We start from the raw sequence: 20,615 nt of genomic DNA, 5'->3' as shown, positions 1-20,615 counted from the left end.
GGTCGTATAGGCCCCCCTTTTCGAATTTGGATACACTCGGGCACAATTGCTAACAACGGGAATGTTTGCACAATACAATGCAGTACCTAGGAGACATAAATGTGTTCACATATTTGACAGTCGAAATGTAACTGCAGTATGTATTGGATGAATATTTATGTGCATTGTACTGTTTGTGAAAAATGAAAATGCCAATAAACAATGTATAACAATGGACTTAAACACTGTAGGGTACAGGGCTCATGCACCTATACTTGCACCACTGTTATAGGGCACCCAGCTAGAGGGGTGACTGATCTATGCCAGGGCAGTGGGTTGTAGGCATGGCACACAGGGATGTGTGCCATGTTGACTCTTTACTTTGTTCTGCACCAAAATACACAGCCTGCAAAGGGTGTGTGTATGTGTGTGTGTGTGTGTGTGCGTGTGCGTGTGCGCGTGTGCGTGTGTGTGTGTGTGTGTGTGTGTGGGTGTGTGTGTGTGTGTGTGTGTGTGTGGGTGTGTGTGTGTGTGTGTGGGTGTGTGTGTGTGGGTGTGGGTGTGTGTGTGTGGGTGTGTGCAGCGCCTCTAACGGTGACACAATACGTGCTGCAGCAATAAGTGGGGGCAAACATGCAGAAATAAGCCACTTTCTCACAGATATTGCTACAATTCAAGGCTATGTTTCTGACACAATTAGACATCCAAGTTAAGGACATATTTTGCCATGGTAAGTACGGGTAACAACCCTTGTCTCCTCCAGACAAACTGAAATTCGGAGTTCCACTATTGTCATAACTTTCACATCAAAACCTTAATTTAACTGCTGTTTAGTTTTAGATACTTGGTCTATTCTCAAGACTGAATGAATGTAAGTAGTATGGATAGAGACGTTGCTGGTTTGTAGAAGGGGGATCATTCATCAGTTTTTTATGTGTCTATGTAAAGCAGAGGGTAAAATGGACTATCACCTCAGTTAGTGAGCACAGACATTCATCTAAGGTAAGAGAATAACCCTATACAAAGAGGTATGTAAGAAAGGATAACCTCACCCTCAGAAGTGTGCCTCATCACAAAAACACCCTTGAAGTCATCACCCTAATATTTCCAAGTAATCCAACTAAAAGTTTATGATCAACCGTGCTCAAAGCTGCATATTACAATTCAATCAAAATGACAGCATCATTTAACTGGAGGCTAACAGGACAGCCACAAACACTACGTAACGAATACAGCTTGTCTAAGAAAAATGAGAGTTGGTGACTTTCTGTAATCCTGAAACTATTTAGGTACAATCCTCTCGAAAGGTGTAGCAACACATGGGAATGGGAAAACGCAGAAATGTACGTGATAGTGTGTCAAGGGATTACCTCTTCAATTTGGAATAAACCACAATACACAAATTCTGGTGGACCATGCTGCCTGTCTCTACCACAATTGGTATTGGAGCTGCTTAAATGGCGCCACAAAGACCATATTTAATCTATTTTACCTGCATAATCAACTCTACACAGTATCTAATGTTTGCACATTGCTTATGGATGATATCATTGGTATTTTGGCCAAACAAGGTTTAGTAAAGAACTAATTTAGGCAGTACTCATGTTCAATGTATTTTAAACAATATGTTATGCTTGTTCAGTGCTAGCTCACCGACAGGAGATGAGAACTATTTGGAACTAACCATTTTGATTAATTGTCTACTACAGAAACATAGCTTGCTACTCATTCACAACTTTTAGTTAATTTATCCCACCTAAATTTTATATTTTTCAGGCAGATTGGGAAAATATAACAGCAATTATTGACAGTCATCATGCATAAACACAATAAATATAAATCACTACCTTTACATGAAAGCCTACATTTCAGGGTTTAGACCAGGGGGTCTTTAAACTTTTCAGTATGAGGACCACATTGTATATTTTACAAACATGTGCAGGACGAAAAAAATCAGTTTTATAAATGAATGAATAAAATGTGAATAAATGAATATGGTTTACTTGGATCTTTTTTTGTAATCTGCATGATGTGATTCAAACAAATGTGACAATTACAAAAACCAATGCCGAGCTTAAACAGATTAATGATATGTAATGAGCAAAAATGTCAATCAGCAGCAAGTGCTCTGATAAAATAATCGATTACTTAACGGTGGATAAGAATGGCAGACTGTTTTTTAATTAATTTTAAATAGAGAAGATTCAAGAGGCTCTGCTGCCGCCTTCAGGCTGCTTAAGGATTTGGGTATATATATTTCCTTTTGATCATTGAAATCCGAAACTTTCAAAAACAGACAAATTACATTTTAGCCCATTATTGCTAATGTTACTAAGGGAGGAATACATTTTGGAGAGGGCGGGATGTGGCCAGTGGGGCGTAGCTCGGCGACCACTGGTTTGGGCTATCATTTTTTTCTTGATACATTGCCTGGGACACGCCTCCACTAAAACGTACCAAATCAATTTAGCGTTTCTGCTTACACAAAATGTGACTTTTGTTAAAGATATCTTCATTCATTGTTAGAAAAGCAATAGAATCCCACCCTCCAATTTATAGAAGCCTTAGAGATTTTTAAACGTAGTCTGAAATCTTCTGAGGCAACTCGTGATAAAAGCCACCAGATGGACCCTATATTTCAAGCTGTGATACATTATTTGTTGAAGATACCATTTATTAGATTTGGTCTAACACTTCAGTTTATTCTCCCTTACTTCAGACTCTAAAATCACTCGTACATTGTTAAAGAGGAACCGGGGAAAGAGTTTCACTGACTTAATTGTGCCTCACTTTTATTAACAATTTCAAAGAAAAATGCAACTCTAATTTAAACAATGACCCCAGCATCTACAGCTCTGATTTAAATCAATGTTGTTCTGTTCTTAGTCATGCTGTTCTGTTCTTCCAGTATATATTATAATTGTCTTGCAAATTCTTTTAATAGTTTTTATTATTGTCTTAGTAATTTTGTCTAATTGGCAATGCTAGACGAGTTCGATCTACTGTTTCTTTTGCACACATACATCCACTTCTCTTGTATGACAGGCACAACATTACCTAGGCTATCACTATTCTATTGTCGATCAAGGTCTAGATGGTTTGAGATAGTTCTTTTCTTTCATTATGCTCAATAATTTGCTGGTATTGTATGCACTTGCATTTTCTGGTCCTCTCACTATGGGTTGCAGATTACGAATCGTCCCGGACATGAATACCATATAGTTATTAACATCCTAATATGGGCATTTAAATGGACTGTTCGTTTTTAGCTACCAGGTTTTAGCATGCTGCTCAATTTCTTTACTGTACTGTATGCATTTGCACTTTTTGGTATTTTCAAGAGTTTGTAGACCATTAATTGTTCTAGATTTTTTATTTATGTTGCCAACAATCTCCGCATTTGGATACACTACTTGCTGATTGTCATATTCCTTTTGTATCGTATGTGTTGCACTTTTATGGTCGTACCAACCGAAATAAAGTATTCTAACATAAAAAAATAAAAACAAAACTTAAATCAATGCTAACAAGAAAGCCTTGATAAATCCATCCCAATACAACACCAATAAAAAAAAAATTGCCACAACAGAAATCCATGGTTTACACAGGAGTTAGCTAGCCTAAAACTTGAGACTTGCGGTTAGGAGCAGAAATGGAGAAGGGACAATAGCACAGACTTAATCTGTAAATCAGAAAACGCTAAAGAATGTAAAGCCCAGATTTAATTATTGAAGTATGTGTATGTCAATAACCAAATAACCCAAGTGACTTATATGGACAAAGAACTATTTTTAATGATCTCCAGTCTCTAGACGCAATGTCAAGTGACTTATTAACTTTGGAAACTTTTGGTGACGATCTGACAGACTTTCAAAATAAAATTTTCAAGATTAGGGATGGGATTAAAGCCTTCAATTTACGTATGTGAATCTCATCAAAGTACAGTAATCACTAAACGTGGAATGATTCACCGTGCTGATAACAAACATTCACTGGAAACTAGTCACAACAGCCATCTTTCTGGGTCTCATTTAGATCCTATCCCGCTCTCAGGGTGCAATCTTTTAGTATTCGCTTTATAGTAAAATTACAGAAAATGTTGAACCACTTGGGTGTCTCTGGTACAGTGCTTAAATGGTTAACTTCAAACTTAATTGACTAACTACAGGTGGTTATGCTTCTTCCATTTAAATCTAAACACATTACTTTAGTGTCTGGCAAGGATCCAGTATCTTGTACTCCTATTTGAAAAAATCTAAATGCAGCTATTAGACCACAATCTCAATCAAATGGGAATGAGAATTTACTTTTATATGGATGACGCCCTGCTGGTCAGTGGGTTTTTGCAAACATCTTTAAAGGATTTTGTGGAGTCATTACTTTTAACTTCGATCTGTTGATGGATGTCAAAAAACTTTATGAACCTAAACATAACCAAAAGCGAATCATTAATAACCCACTCACAGTGCAACTAGGTTTAGTATCCTTAACTAGCTGGAGATCATGGACGTGTGCCCCAAGCCAACATCTGTGTTATGCAATTTAGTTTTTTTCCTGAACTAGTACATGCTGTTATCAGTTAAACACCCTTTGTTGCATTCTACTTTTTATAGAAAGGACTCCCCTCATTAAATGATCTAAAGTACAGCATTTCAGATTCCTTGTAATGTATCAAAGTATCAGCATCTTTACCCTGTGTTAAGACAACGTCATTGGCATTACATCCATAGTAGAAACCGCTTTATGGATGCAGAGCGCCATCCATTAAACATTCCTGACTTCTTTACTTCTAAATACAGGCTACATAAACTTTTGTGTTTTACGTTCAGCTTCTCTTTCTTTTGAATTTGCCTAGATCAAAAACAATAACTTACGTAGACCGTTCTTTTTCTATTGCTGCATCTAAAACAGGGATTGCTTTGCAATTTCCTCTGCATACAGCTTTGCATACAGAGTCCTTACACTTATGCATTAGCGAACTGCTAAAAACATACTTGTTCGATTAGGCGAGAGATAATGTTAAGCTGTGCAATGTTATATGGATTGTTGGGCCTCAAAAAGTACAGTAAACATACTATATACAAAAATGTAACATAACCTGGACAGATGTGAGCAAACCATCGATAAGCTATAATAAGGCTGGTCCTACTCGCAGTAACTCTCAAAGTATAGCTAGAGCAGATGATATTGAGTGAACCAAAACACCATCATCCTTGAATAAGACAATGGTAATGGGCATAGAAATAGAGCAGTTAAGACAAAGGCATTTATGAACATTCAGAAAACTGTTTATGGGCAAAGTGACATTACCTGAAAGCATCCTCACAAACCTTTGCAAGGCCCCCCAAAAATATTTTTCTTTTTTTTTTTTTAGAATAAAAGTTACCTCAGTACAGCTATTTCAGAGTGTTGATTATTACAAATAAACAAAACATACCTTGTGTTTCCTCTTGACTTTGTTAATGGTTTTGTCAGAGCTTTGCTTCTGGGACTCTCTTGCATGCTTCTCTGGTACAGACATTTTCTCCACTTTCGGCTGCTCAACTTCCTTATAAGGCTTCCCTGGTATTCGGGATAACAAGTTCAAGTCAATCTTAACAATAAGCGGATACCTGTCTTCAGGCTCACTAAGAGGTGAAAGAAGTTCTTTCTCTTCCATAGGAGAGAATCTTTGTCGAAAAAAGTTGTCTTCCTCCTCAACAGAGGCTTTAACAGGAGTCCTATTGCTCTCAATATATTTGGGTGTTTGGGATGATGGAGGAAGGCTCTCATTTTCATCTGAATCAGAGGATGAGGTATCTGTTTCTACAAACTCCCTGGATTTCTGAGAAGGTTTAACTGGAGCCTTAATTTTCTTTTTCTCCACTGCAGGTCGAGGAGATGATTTAGGTTCCTTCTTGATACTGGGCTTCCTGGATCCTTTGGTGGCTGCCTTATGCCTGTTGGATGGTATGCTTGTTGTTATTTCCACCGTTTCACTTTTAATTTCAAGTCCTCCCCTAGGCTCTTCAATTACTTTCTCAGTCTTTTTGGGCTGTTTCTTACCTACGTTTCGCCTCTGTGTCATGCTCTCACTTTGAGCTGGGGACTTTTGTCTGCTGCGACTGCTGTCACTCCCCTTCTGCGTGGTTTTCGAATCTCGCCCAGGAGTGGAGACATTGGCATTCTTAGATGCACTTGGTTCAGAATACCCACTTGCTGCACTTTGATCCAGACTTTCTTTGTGTCCTTGAGATGATGGGATGTTACTGTCCACAGACGAGGCAGGGGATACCTTATGAGGATTAACTTTATTCAACCAGTTGTCCAGCTGCCACTTATTTGTTGGAGGTGGTTCAGGCTGAAAATAAGTTATTGAACAATGCATTAATTCCAACTTGTGATATTTTTAGAGTAACATTAGTCATGTGAATAGAGAATTAGATCAGCGAAAATAAATCTGACAATCCTTTGTTTCTTGTCTAATGCATAGAATGAGGCATTCATCCAAAGAGTTACCAATAGTATTACCCCAAAAACATAGGTAAATGCAGACACTAGCTTCTAGAAAACTCTACCCAGCAAAGAATAAAATGCGCTGTTGGCAACCGCAAAATGTTGCGTTATATTTTGCACAGGAAGAACTACCCAAAATGATTATACATCACTATGAAAAATAGCTGGTGATAACTTAGTGATTGTAGAAGAACAACTTGCCATTAGGAAAATTAAAACAGTATTTACCAGTTACAACTGTTTGCGGCTTGTACAGCTGTTGATTCACAAACTTTGGTACGCTCCTTTCATCTAGAGTTGTGAGCGGAACATTACAAGTTGCTTTTTTTCAAAGTGAAGGTTTCAGTTTCAAGATAATATTGTGAAGTGTAGCAAAATAGGACAATGTATGTGCACTGGAGTATCATAAATGTGACTGACGAACAATTCTACAGACTATTATCTGGTACTCGCATACTGGGGAGGGGGGCACAAAAATCTACAGCATTTTAAGGTGCAGAGCGATTTTTAAGGGCATGTAACTTTTCCATTTGCGGCATGTGCTCATGTAGATTAGTACAGACTAAAAACCAGTGCCCTCCTTTCTAAAACAGTGGCTTGTGAGCAGCAGTAGATGAGGATTGAAACACAGTTTTGAGAAGAGTTTGGCAAAACTGTCTCATTTGACAGGCACGAATCTCCATAGAGTAATGTTTAGTGAAAGTATGAGGTGATGATCATGTTGCAGCTTTACAAATGTCTATGTGGAATGTTATTCCCCAAAGCCAAAGTGGCAAGTAGAACGTCCCCTTGGTATAATATGAAGTGTGAGCTTTCCCTCTGTAGAACAGACATATAGACACTATCCATCTTGTGATGCCAGACTCTGAAATCAACATTTCATAGTGAAGTTTGGCGAAAGCTACAAACTGTTGATTTCTTTCCCAGATTGTTTCTGTACGGTCAATGTAATAAATGAGTGCCCTCAACATCCGGAATATGTACAACCTTTCTGCAATTGTTATTGGATTGTGTAAAAACAGTGGCAAGTCAACAGTTTCATTGCCATGGAAAAGGGAAAAAAACAATTCAGAAAACAAGGGTTTATTCGAAAGACAACCTGATTTGTGAACCTGGATGAACGGTGCCTCCGCCATTAGGACTTGAAACGCACTATTCATAAAGAAGTGAGAGCAACAAGGAAAGCCACTTTCCATGAAAGAAAATGTAATGCACATGGGTGCATCGGCTCAAAAGGCAGCCCCATGAGGCGAGAGATCCACATAAAGATTAAATGAAGAAACTAGTGTCGTTTTTGAATACATGCCCTTAAGACCTTCCATAAATACTTTCACAACTGGAATCTTAAATATAGATTGTTGTTGCCTACACTGCATCTACACGGTACATCTGCTAAATGAACCCTATTAATTTGTACCTTAAACCATAATGCTACCAAAGTGCAGAAAATACCAAATAATGTCTTGTACTGAAGGCTATAGAGGCCGATTGTCCATGCCAGTACAGTTTTAAACAAATAGGTTCTCTTTTGCTATGTAGAAAGCTGTTGAAGCAGGCTTCTGAGACTTTTTAAGCATGAGCACACACCTCTGTAGCAGTTGAAGGTACCGAAATTCATTAGCCAAATTACAAAGCACCCAGGACAATGACTCCACCTTAAATGATTTTGTTTTGCCTTCCGGATGAGTGGAAATATGTGACGTGAAGCAACATAAGACAATGTATGTGTACTGGTGCACCATAACTGTGATTGATGAAGTATTATCCGCTCGTACTCGGGGAGGTAGAAGGGCAACACAGCTGTGGAATGAACTCTAATTAATGTACACCTTGAACGTGCATGCTGCAAGTGCAGCAAAAAATAAATGATGTCTTATACTGAAGCCTATAAGGGCTGCTTATCCATGCCACTACAGTATTCAACAAATAGTTCCCATTTTGCTGTGTAGCAAGCTATTGCAGTAGGCTTCCGAGTCTCCTTACGCATAAGCATGCACTCTTGTGGCAGTTGGAGGTACCCAAAGTAAGGTACTAAATTTCAAGGCCTCCAGATCAGGGTGATGCAAAAGACCCCGATACTGTTTGAGTAGGTATGCCAGTAGAGGTTGTTTTTCATGGAGGTGTACCACAACGTTAAGTGATATTATATATCAGTGTTGCAGGGATTCTGCTCATACACAGAACTGTGCACAGAGACCCAGGACATCAGTGAATTGTGGTGGACCAAAAAATTCACTTCAGTACATAGAACCCCTATCAGACTAGCATCAGTGTCACATTAGCTCTTCGTCCTATAGCAAAGGTACCAATGATTAGACAACCCAGAACATGCGACTTAGGTTACTCTTAGGAATGGTGGGAATCAAGAATACTCTTTCGTTATATTCTCACAGTCCACAACATGGGTAAAAAAAGAGACACGATAAAGTTTAAAATATTTATTTTAACAACATGCTCTAAGATGCAGTATTTTTGCGATCATAAGCAGGCATATGATTAGGAATAATACGATCAGCATTGTTAAAAATCCATAAAATACAAAAGGAGAAATCATATTATAATGATGGTGGGAACAGGTTCTATAGCACCTTGTATGCCACCCTCCCTAGCTAGGAACTATGTTTAATAAAATATAGAAGGTCTCTTAGGCTTGAATGGGGAACCCCATACCTCCAAGATCAGCAGACGTGAATCACATCAGTATCTGCAATAACTCTGTCTCTCTGGAAACTGATGTTCTTCATAATGTCTAAATCCTGCATGCAGTGTGATATTAAAGACGCCAGAATTTCAGCTAGCTGCAGCTGCGTGCATGTTATGTCTAGCGCATGAGCCGATCAGCCCGAACAACACCTAACATTGTTATGATAACCTAGGAGGCTTCAGCACTCACTGTGCAGACTAAGGTCGAGCTGTAAGTCTAGGGACGTTGAAAACAAGACATTCTCATGTAAAGCAATTCACACAGCCTAACTTAGAACAACAATTACATATAGTGTCGTGTGCAAAAGCAGCTAAAAGGTAAAATGGCGTTTAAACTTGTAATAAGCCTATGCTAACATAGCAATGTGCGCAAGTAAGGCCCTACCTTCACTACACCCTCCCTTGATCGGAACACGCACAGAACTGGGGCAATTTGAAACGCAGAGTTCAAGTTCGAGTGAGACAGAACCAAGTTCAAATTTTGCCTAACTGGATAATTGGAGTAGTATTTCCGAATTAGTAACCACCCACATTTTTATTTCACTCAACACGAAGCAGGGGCTGTATAGTGTTCAATGCACAGAATGTGAATGGAGTAAAAAATAGACAAAAAATCATGAGTCACCAATGCGTTTTAAGTAGAAACCACTTCAATCCAAAAGTGTATAAGCACAGTACGTTGCAACTGCATCCAAGAGGAAGTCATATTTCTCATCCGAAAACATTTCAGCCATCCAATTCAATAATGGAAACGAACACACATGTTCTTCGACAGCCGGAGCCTCTAGCACCATCAGAGGACAACTCAGGTGTTCTTCGAGATAACTGCGTGCCAGAAAGTCATGGGCTACAGTCCATATGTTCCAATTACTTAGGACTCCATGTGCCGCTGCGCAGGCCATTATTCCAATACCGGAACAGTCTAACTCATGAGCAACTAAGGGACTTAATCATAATCTGGGTTAAAGGACACCGGGTTGCAGAGAGACAAATCCAGAGCCCATTCAAAACCGCAATCCAGGCAATGAAAAACAGGCTGCACGCATACAAAATACGCCACACTTAAGGTAGCCAGCAGGAGCGCGCCATAATAATCAAGCATCCGATTGCGAAGCTGGAGCAGCCGGAGCAGGTTGTCGTGGGGCACAGTTTGTGCAGCCATTTTTAGCAAGAAAATCAACAGCAGTATACAGGCAGCCGAGGCGGCAATTAACGGTAATCCGCCGAAGAGGCTGGAAAAAATAGAATGATAAAATGCCGGTATCACACCAAATATAGTTTGGAATGAAGTCACAAGGCCAGAACTTACAATTTTAAAAAAGTGCGCCAAAAGCCTGTAGTCGACGAGGCATTGAAGATAGTGTGAATCAAAGCACCAAAATGCAGGGGGAGATTAGCATTCAAAAGGGCATGCACCTCAGTGCAAGTGTTTGCCACGTGAAGGACAAATGTTTCAAGCGAAGAAGTAAGGGCGACTTCTTATTGAGACAATAGAGCCCTTATTCGACTCATCTTGTTAAACTCTGCTTTCAAGGTTGGAATGGAAGGCCAGATGGGATACATCGAGCTTCCCTTGTGGAGGAGGGAATAGCACATTTTTGCAACAGACTACACGTTGGGAAACAGTCACAATGTACGGTATCCCTGCCAGCATAGCACAACAGTCTTCATTATTTTAAAAGCAAATAACTACCGTTTGCTAGCAACGTGAAAGTCGGAGTTATGGCCGGGACAGGATTTCCTTTTAAAATGCATGCTAAATTCGGGGCGTCAGAATTACAAGAGCCGTGCAATTGGATGTTCCTTCAAACTAATGAGTGATTAGGTGTGGGAGTGCAATCTTCACCTTTCAGATAAACTACTTTACCCTCCCGCAGGCACCTATATGTAAATGGCAGAGATCAAGCTTCATGGAGATGAGCGCTACCTAAAGGTTCGAATCTGCCTATGGCATAGTACTTCAAACATGATTCGAATTTAAATAGCGCAAAAGGCAATGTTAAGTACCCATGAAGGAGCCATACAGCTGAATTATATTCGGCAACAGAAAAAGGCAATGGTCCTAACTTTTCAATATGTAAAAGTGAATACGCAGCATCCTCCATAGACATGATTTGCTGTACAGACTAATTAAAAGGTAAAAATAGAGAAGAAGTATTCATGTAGTCCCACGGCACTTTACGAGCCTTTAACGTTTGTAATGTCCACGCAAATTGCATATTTGAACGCAATTGATTTTGACCTTGGTACAAAACAGACACTTCATCCTGTACGACAGATGAAACAATATTGTCCAATGTGTAAATTTGTGAAGAAAGGGTGTTAATGCTGTTAACAACTGCAAGTACTTTTTCTAAATTTGCTTGAACAATAGCTCTCAACCTAGAAGCCGCTTCAATTTGAGACAGTTTCCCAACTTCACTGTAAACAGCATATACCCATCTTTTCGATCTGCCTCCCACAGGGCCTTTAACAAAGTCATTCAGATCAACATCTTTAGTTAATTTGGACACATGGAGTTTAACTGACGCTAAGGTGGAATGTTTGAGGCAGTTCTGACATAACTTGCCTACTGAATAGGTAGGAACAGAATGATCACTTTGAAAACGGGGACCCACCCTTATCTGTGTATAGCCAGGGGTCAGACCCAAAAAACGATGTTGGCATAAATCAGAACTTTTTTGCCATAACAACCAACCTTGGGAATCAAACTGGAAATATTAAAAGATGAATTCAGCAACAGAGACTGTAATTCACTATGGGACAAATTGGTGTGAGTGTACCATGTAAGGTATTCTCCTAAATCAGGAATAGAGGGAGCATTTAACTTTTTAGACGTAGCCAATCCAAAGCAGGTTATCTGTGAAATTGTCGAATTAAAAAACAACATATGGTTCGGGATGAGACATGCACGATGCAAAGTCTCAGTGCCTTGTACCTGCCAGCCTTTAGAACCCCTAACAGATTTAAAATCAATAGTATCTTTCCACAGTTCATAGCCGCTAATTGGTCAAGAAAGGACTTTAGAATATAGTAATTTAGTGTGGGTAAGTCTAACTTTGGAAGAGGACTTTCCAGTCATCTTGAAATAAAATAAGTCTGGATTAGATTGATTAAAATCAGTAAAATATGTAAACTTTTTCAAAAGAGTTTTTGAGCTGCCTTTAATGGGAGCCGGACAATGTTCCCACTGTGTGTAATTAACCACATCTCTAAATGGGTTTGCTTTGTGCAGAAAATGGTTGCCATAATGTTGGTAACAAAATAAATCCGCATAATTTGCTGAGTCTAAATACAAATCTTCAGCATCAAAAGCTGCAGAATATTTCAAATCAGACACAAACAGTGGAAATCTGGAGGCAGAAAGCATGGAATATTTGTTACAAGGGCCACAGGAAGGGTTAAGTACAGAGGAGGGGGATAAGCTAGATGGGCAGTTATCAGTACAGGAGGTAAGAGATGCGGTATTCAGCCTCCCATCTGGCAAAGCAACAGGACAAGACCAAATACCTGCAGAGTTTTACAAAACCTTTTGGGATGTGTTAGCTAAGGACATGTGGTAATTTGTTGTTTGGCACAGGGGGGCAGAATAGTCCCACAATCTTGGGCCGGCGCGGATATTATAGTGTTATTAAAAAAAGATAAACCATCAACAGAACCGGGTTCATATAGGCCAATTACATTGTTAAATGCCGATGCTAAGATATTCTCCAAATCGTTAGCTAATAGGTTGAGCAAGGTGATAGAGGGGGTAGTATCCCCAACGCAACATGGATTTATACCTGGCAAGGGGACCACCCAACATACTAGGCAGATGATCACTATCCTAGACGCAGTGGAGGCTGCAGGAGACCCTGTCGCGGCTATTTTTTTGGATGCTGAGAAGGCCTTCGACAGGGTCTCCTGGGCTTATCTATGGAAAGCCATGGAATGGGCAGGTATAGGCAAGGGGTATATAACAGCAATCCAGGCACTTTATAAACAACCTAATGCCAGGATAAGAATTAATAAATCCTATTCAAAGGTGGTACAGATTAGACGAGGGACTAGGCAGGGATGTCCAGCCTCACCTTTACTTTTTGCTATATATCTGGACCCGTTTTTAAGAAGACTCACTCATAATATTAGGATTCCCCCAGCTACATTGCACGAGAAGGATTACAAGCTATTCGCCTATGCGGATGACGTGGCTATTATAACACCAGCACCGGAGGGAGCACTGATTGAAATTGAACAGGAGGCAAGGAAATTCGGTGCGGTCTCAGGGTATCTAATAAATAGAGGGAAGACACAAATAGTACAGAATAGATATACGACACTTGTAGACACAAGAGTGGTTTCAGAAGCAATGTACCTGGGGGTCAGGGTGACTGCGGACTTAGAGAAACTAGTAGAGATTAACATGGAACCTTTGTTAGGGAAGGTTAAAAGGAACATGGACAGAGTCAACAATCTACATTTGACACTAATGGGCCGCATTAATTTTATTAAAATGGTCACTTTCCCAAAATTTTTATATCTTTTTAGAGCAATTCCCTTATATTTTGATGGCACATGGTTTAATAGAATAGAATCAACAGTGAATAGATTAATTTGGGCACAGGGGAAGACACGTAGGGCATATCGTTTTTTGACACTTTCAAGAGAGAAGGGAGGCTGGGGGGCACCAGATTTTACATTTTATTACTGGGCGGCAGCTCTCCAATATTCTAAAGGGTTATTAGGTGGGAGTGACCAACAGGATGAGAGAGAATGTCCAGTGAACGTATATGAAGCACTCCTGGGAAAGGCGGCAGAGAATGCCTTAGTCACAACTGTGGATTTTGCCTACTTCAAGCACACGAGTTTCAAGACCCTGAACGCGGTATATAAAATCTGGAGAACAATTAAGAAAAAGCTAGGGCTGGGAAGGTACAATAGATACCTAAGGTTGTATACGAATAACGAGCTTCCGGCAGAGATTTTTAGGGATACAGTTATGAAAGAGTGGGATGGCAGAGGGATCAAAAAACTAGGAGACTTATTGGATGTAAATGGAGGGTTTTTACTTTTCCAAGAGATTCAACACAGATTTAAAATAGCTGGGAATAACTTTTTTAAATATTTACAAGTGAGGAGCTACTTTTATACAAAACAGGGGGGGACAGTAGGAATGACAAGCTGTAGGATAATGGACTACCTGGGAAGCAGCCCACAGTGCACAATCAGACAATTATATGCAGAACTACAGGATTACAAAATAGATGATAGAGAGAAATATGGCAAAAAATGGGTGGAACAAGTAAGGGCTCACCCTGAAGCTCTTCAAGCCTCATTAGACCTAGCCCGAACTGTGCTGTGCTCAGCAACACTACAAACTCAACATTACAAGACAGTCTACTCGATGCACAATGGGGGGGAAGCACTGGAATAACTTGCCCACGCTGTAACTCATCAAGCGCCAACATTACTCACATGTTTTCACAATGTCCACAACTCTATACGTTAAAATTGGCAATAGAGAAATTTTTGGAGAGCTCTCTGGGGTTAGAAATTAAATTAACGGATGAGATGATAATATTAGGCATAAGTATAGGAGATAATGACACATCCAGAATTCTTGTTTATGGCTACAGCAGTTTTTAGGATCATTATTGCGAAAGCCTGGATTGATAAAACGGCACCGACGTTTCAGAAATGGATAGCAAGACTACTTTCCACATATAATCTGGAGAAAGCTATTTATGAAAGGAAAGGCAAAAGGGCAAGGGCTCTGGGGGGTAAGATTTGGATACCCATCGAGCAATGGAAGAGTAGAAAGAATTAAAAGTACATGAGATGTTATGCTTTTTGTTTTGTGTTTATGGCTCTTTATGGGCTATATTAACTTTGGTTTTGTCAGATATGAAGATGATTGTACTTTATATGTATAACTTGGTAAACAAATCTGTATTGTAAAAACTGTACTGGAGTTAACAGAAAAATTGTATTGGGGGGGGGAAAAAAACTAAATAAAAATATTTTTAAAAAAAAGAATATTTCAAATCAGAAAACAGAGCCTCTATGGCCTGGACATCCCAATCAACACTGTATATTTTGTTTAACCACATCCCCCATTGAAACACGTAGTACATTGGGGACATTAATAACCTCTGTGGGGCTGTGTATTTGAAATTTTACAGCATCCCATAAAATACCATCTAAAAAGGGCCAAGCAGTGATATTAATAAAAGTGTGGTCCATCTTCATGATGTGAGATGAGGAGTGGGGTGACAAAGTTCCATCAATGTACCTAATTGAAATTCTTTCTTTAACGTATATTTACAAAACGAAAAAAATACACCACAAATCCAATGGACATGAATAACAAAAATAGAAAAAAGCACGAGCCAAATGTAAGTCCATGCGGATATCAAAAAGCGTTTCTTACACCAAACAGCAAAAATCGAAATTTTTGATGGGGACTATGATGTAGTAGAGCCAGTGTCAAATGAAAAGCGTGACTGGTTAACAGCAGATGTTTGCAAATCAGGCATCAACAAGTCTGTAAGGTAGGTATACTCAGTTTCATTAAGGGGATCACCAGCCGGTGAACTCAATAAAGGACTTGCAACTGTAGGCATCTCGATTTCAACGTCAGTACTGGTGTTAATTGCCGGAGCCAAAACAGATTTTCTCAGCATTGCTGGACAAGAGACCGCTGGAGTTATAGTAAGAAGAATCGGCCACTCGCTGTAATTTGACATTGTCAATGGAGATGTACCTGTTTTCCTTGCGACCAGGAAGTGGAGGTAAGATGACTGTTCATGTACCCTGCACGCCAAGCACAGGAACTGGTGAAGATATGAGTGGCCGTACTCCTCCTTGTTCTACACCTTCTCACGGACCAGATCACTAACTCGGGGTAGCCAGCCCACTACCTGAATCTGAAGAGCAGCGTCACATGCGAAGGGTAAATGTTCCTTTGCAAGACTGTCTCTGGTATTTTGTAGATTCTGTAAAACAGCAGAATGTTCATCTACGTCATAGGATGCGGCAGACGCCGCCATGTCTATACCCTCAAGATCCGGAACAAAATTTTGATGCCAAAGACCATTTCGTATGGGGTCCGCCCACCAAGACTGTTCTTATAGCCCATAGCTAATCTTCGGAACTGTTTTTGTTTGCCACCACAGGTGAAAGCTGTCCAATAACTACTAATAGAGGACATGTTATGGCTAAAAAAGCCATTGGATATGTAAAGTGTGGTCTTAAACCGTTTACGCACGAGACTATTCACAAGGGTAGAACTGTGTATTCTGTACCACGCAGGTCCGACAATGAGAGTTCAAGTGCCGGTAATCCAATACCAAAAGGTACGAGCCATCAGGCTTGGTCACAGTAAAAAGAGTATTCATCGGAGACACATATTTCAATTACACCTTGATATTCCAATTGTTCAAGGATTTATGCCACAGGAGCTTTCGCTTCATGTCGCATGGGATATTGGGGTTGAAGCTGTGGCACAGAACGCAATGTTATCTCATTTCTGGGGGAAAATTTGTCCCATCCACATTGAGTACGGTGCAACGCCGGTGCAAGCACCTTAGCCCACTCTTCTGCAAAATTCATGGCCTGCTCCTTCGGCACGGTTTGCGTGAAAGCAGGGAGGATTACCTCCTCCCCTTGCGGAGCGGACAGGACATAGCTGAGGCTGATTGGCCCCCACCCTAACAAAATGTCATAGGTAGTAGTCAGATTCTACCAAAATACCCCTTTTTATAGTACGTTGTAGGTCACCTTCAATTAAAAGGAGTATTTCATAAAGTCTTTCAGGGGGAGAGACTCTAGTGTCAGGGTCTCAACAGCAACGAACGTGTCAGTTGCGGTCACCTTCAGAAAGGGACGCAATGCTTCCCGCACTATTGTAATTTCCGCTGCGCTGTTTAACAGGGTTAGTGCCCATGTCAGGTTCCGAAGCGGTCTCCTCACTATCCGTGGCATAAATCGCTGTTAAAGCAGCAACTTTCTTCTTCTGAAACTGGGGTCTTTGATGCAGTGAGTCATCTCGCTTGCCTTTACCGTCGGTCTTGCGGGGCTGCTCTCTGCTTTGCTGGGCACCCCAACCTCTGCCGCGGTCTCCTCCACTGGTAGGTGAGACCAATGAATCCTGCAAAGAGCGATGAGAACGTTGATCAGGAACCTGAAAACGATCAGGTGACTTAATACTAGCTCGGTCGCGCAAATCATATGTGCGCTCAGTAGACTCAGGAATTGGCGAAGCAGGACGTGACACCTGTTTCTGTTGTCTTCCCCTGTTTTTTATTATTATTCTAATTCTGCTTTGGAAAAGTGGGGCGTTCATCTTTATCAGAAGGCGCCACCTTTGTTTGCTTCTGCGCTGCTATCTTAGCAAAAGGCTTAACACCCAAACTATTGCGACCAATGGTTTTATAAGCATCAGCAATGCCGATGCTTATCGGCATCGGGGACATTGCGCAAAGCATTAGTCACTTGGAAGTTCACTGCATCTCTCTTAACATTGGCAAGGACTAGATCGGAAACAACCTAAAACGCTCCGACGAGTCCCATACCCAATTCAAAAGCCGCCTCCGCTCCCTGTTCATCCTGGACACGCCTAATGACAGAGGGTAGGACAGCCATGGACAGAGTGCCGAAGCACTTAGTATACACTGTCGCAAATATCTTACACCAGGTCTCACAATCAGCAACCTCTGGTATCAAGTCTTTTTGGAAACTTATTGTTAGAATCCTGTGGTTCTCAACTGGAGTCGTATTAGGAAGGAAAATGCTACTTACCAGTATGCATCTGTTCTTGGCATGTAGAGCTGCAGAGTTGTACACTATGCATTAGATCGCCACCTGGTATTGGGCTCAGATGATTGCAGGTTGTTGTCTTCTTGGAAGAAGTCTTTGTAGTCACGAGATAGGTGACTCCTCCCTTGGACAATACTGCGCATGGGCCTCGGCTCCATCCTTAGATTGTTTTCGCCATGATGGGAAATGATGGAGCTAGTAGAAGTAAAGAAAGAAGGATGTCCATGCGTGTGCATCTAAGTAAGATGAAAAACTGGAAAGGATACAAGTCCCGGGGAGGCAGGAGGGCGTGTACAACTCTGCAGCTCTACATGCCAAGAACAGATGCATACTGGTAAGTAGCATTTTCTGTTCGAGGCATATGAGTTGCAGATTGTACACTATGCATTGATAGTGCAGCAGTGTCTCCCTTAGCGGTGGTCACCTGTATCCGTTGCAGTAGTTTGAAAGAGTCTTAAGGACAGCTTGGCCTATAGCAGCATGCTGCTTTGCTTGCACATCAACACAATAGTGTTTGGTGAATGTGTGTGGTGTAGACCATGTTGCTGCCTTGCATATGTCCCCTAGGGGTATGTTTCCTAAGAAAGCCATAGAGGCTCCTAGTTTGCGAGTGGAGTGCGCTCTAGGAGGAACTGTTAATGAACGTTTAGCTTTAATATAGCATATTTGTATACACTTTACAATCCACCTTGCAATCCCACCCTTTGAGATGGGGTTGCCTTTGTGTGGAGAAGAGAGAGCTACAAACAGTTGTTTTGTCTTTCGAAAGGATTTAGTTCTATCTATATCGTATAAGAGAGCCCTCTTAACATCTAATGTGTGTAAAGCCCTTTCCGCTACAGAGTCTGGGTTTTGGAAAAACACCGGTAACTCTACGGATTGATTTAGGTAAAAAGGAGTGATTACCTTTGGAAGAAATTTTGGATTAGATCTAAGAACCACTCTGTTAGGATGTATTTAAAAAAAATGTTTCTTGTATAGTGAAAGCTTGTATCTCACTTACTCTTCTGAGAGAAGTAATGGCAACAAGGAAAGCTGTTTTCCATGTTAGGAATTGCAGTTCACATTTATGTAGCGGCTCGAAAGGGGGCCCCATGAGTCTTGTAAGGACCAGATTGAGGTTCCACACAGGAGAAGGTGGCAATCTGGGTGGGATTATTCTTTTTAATCCTTCCATGAATGCTTTGATTGCAGATACTCTGAAGAGAGACAGATGTTGCCTGGTTTGTAAATAGGCTGCAATTGCTGCCAGGTGCAGGCGTATGGAAGAATATGCCAAATTAGACCTTTGTAAATGTAAAAGGTAGCAAATTATATTTTGGATGGAAGCATCCAGGGGATCAATTTGATTATTGTTGCAATAAATGGCAAATCTTTTCCATTTAGCGGCATAACACGCACTGGTAGTGGGTCTCCTAGCCCCTTTAATGATGTTCATAGAGTCTGGTGGTAGGTTTAGATAACCAAACTCTAAGACTTCAGGAGACAGATCGCCAAATTCAGTTGGTTTGGGTCTGGGTGTCTGATTTCTCCATGGTTCTGTGTTAACAGGGAGGGTGTGAGCTGTAGCTTTTGATGTGGAACTAGAGAGAGATCTAGTAGTGTGGTGAACCACGGTTGGCGTGCCCATGTGGGAGCTACTAGGATCAGTGTGAGAGACTGTTGTCTGAGCTTGCGCACTACTAATGGAATGAGGGGGAGAGGCGGAAAAGCGTACGCAAATCTGCCTGACCAGTTCATCCATATCGCATTTCCTTCGGACAGTGGGTGTGGAAACCTGGCGGCGAAGGCTGGGCATTTTGTGTTTTCGTGTGTGGCAAACAGATCTATGTGTGGGTGCCCCCACCTTTGGAAGAATGGCTGAAGAACTTGTGGATGTAGTTCCCATTCGTGAATCTGTTGTGACTGGCGACTTAACAGATCTGCTATCTGATTGTGAACTCCTGGAAGGTGATCCGCTAACAGATAAATGTTTTGAGGAATGGCCCATCTCCAAATGTTCTGTGCAAGTTGGGACAATTGCAGAGAGTGTGTTCCCCCCCCCCTGTTTTTGTATATAGTACATGGCTGTCATATTGTCCGTCCGGATTAGGACAGCTTTGTTTTGTACTTGAAGTTGAAAAGTCTTGAGTGCTAATATTGCTAGCAGCTCTAGATGGTTGATATGGAGCAGTTTTCGTTGATTGGTCCATTGCCCGGAGTTATGTGATGTAAGAGATGGGCTCCCCACCCTGTGAGGGAGGAGTCTGTTGTGAGCACTACTTGTGGAACAGGCTCGAGGAACGGCCGCCCCTTTGTCAAGTTTTTGGCTGCAGAGAGCGATGCGTGCGGCTGTCTACCAACACCAGGTCTGTTAGTTGACCTTGAGCTTGGTTCCACTGTTGTGCTAGGTATTCTTGTAATGGGCGCACTTACAATCGTGCCTGTGGTACTATGAAGATGCAATATGTCATCATGCCGATTAGTCTCAAACACCCTGGCTTTCAGATATTGTTGGTGTTGAAAAGCAGTGACTAAGGCTTGAATGCTCTGTATCCTTGCTGGACTGGGATACGCTAGAGCTGTAGACGTGTTTATTGTAGCCCCTAGATACTGATGTACATGCGAAGGCTGCAGGTGCGACTTGGTGCAGTTTATTCTAA

At 41.0% G+C, this 20,615-nt stretch overlaps 1 protein-coding gene across 1 annotated transcript in view; it reads right to left on the bottom strand.

Annotated features, from left to right (window-relative positions):
• Positions 1-20,615, bottom strand: part of AFF4 (ALF transcription elongation factor 4) — a 907,016-nt gene that overhangs the window by 382,854 nt on the left and 503,547 nt on the right. Inside the window, exon 13 of the mRNA XM_078653083.1 lies at positions 5,417-6,319. Coding sequence (XP_078509209.1) covers positions 5,417-6,319 — 903 coding nt within the window. The remainder of the gene's footprint in view (positions 1-5,416; positions 6,320-20,615) is intronic.

Source organism: Lissotriton helveticus, chromosome 7, assembly GCF_964261635.1.
Source record: "Lissotriton helveticus chromosome 7, aLisHel1.1, whole genome shotgun sequence".
NCBI classification, from domain to species: domain Eukaryota; kingdom Metazoa; phylum Chordata; class Amphibia; order Caudata; family Salamandridae; genus Lissotriton; species Lissotriton helveticus.
The sequence above is the reverse complement of the archived record's forward strand: the minus strand, read 5'-3'. Positions and strand labels throughout refer to the sequence as shown.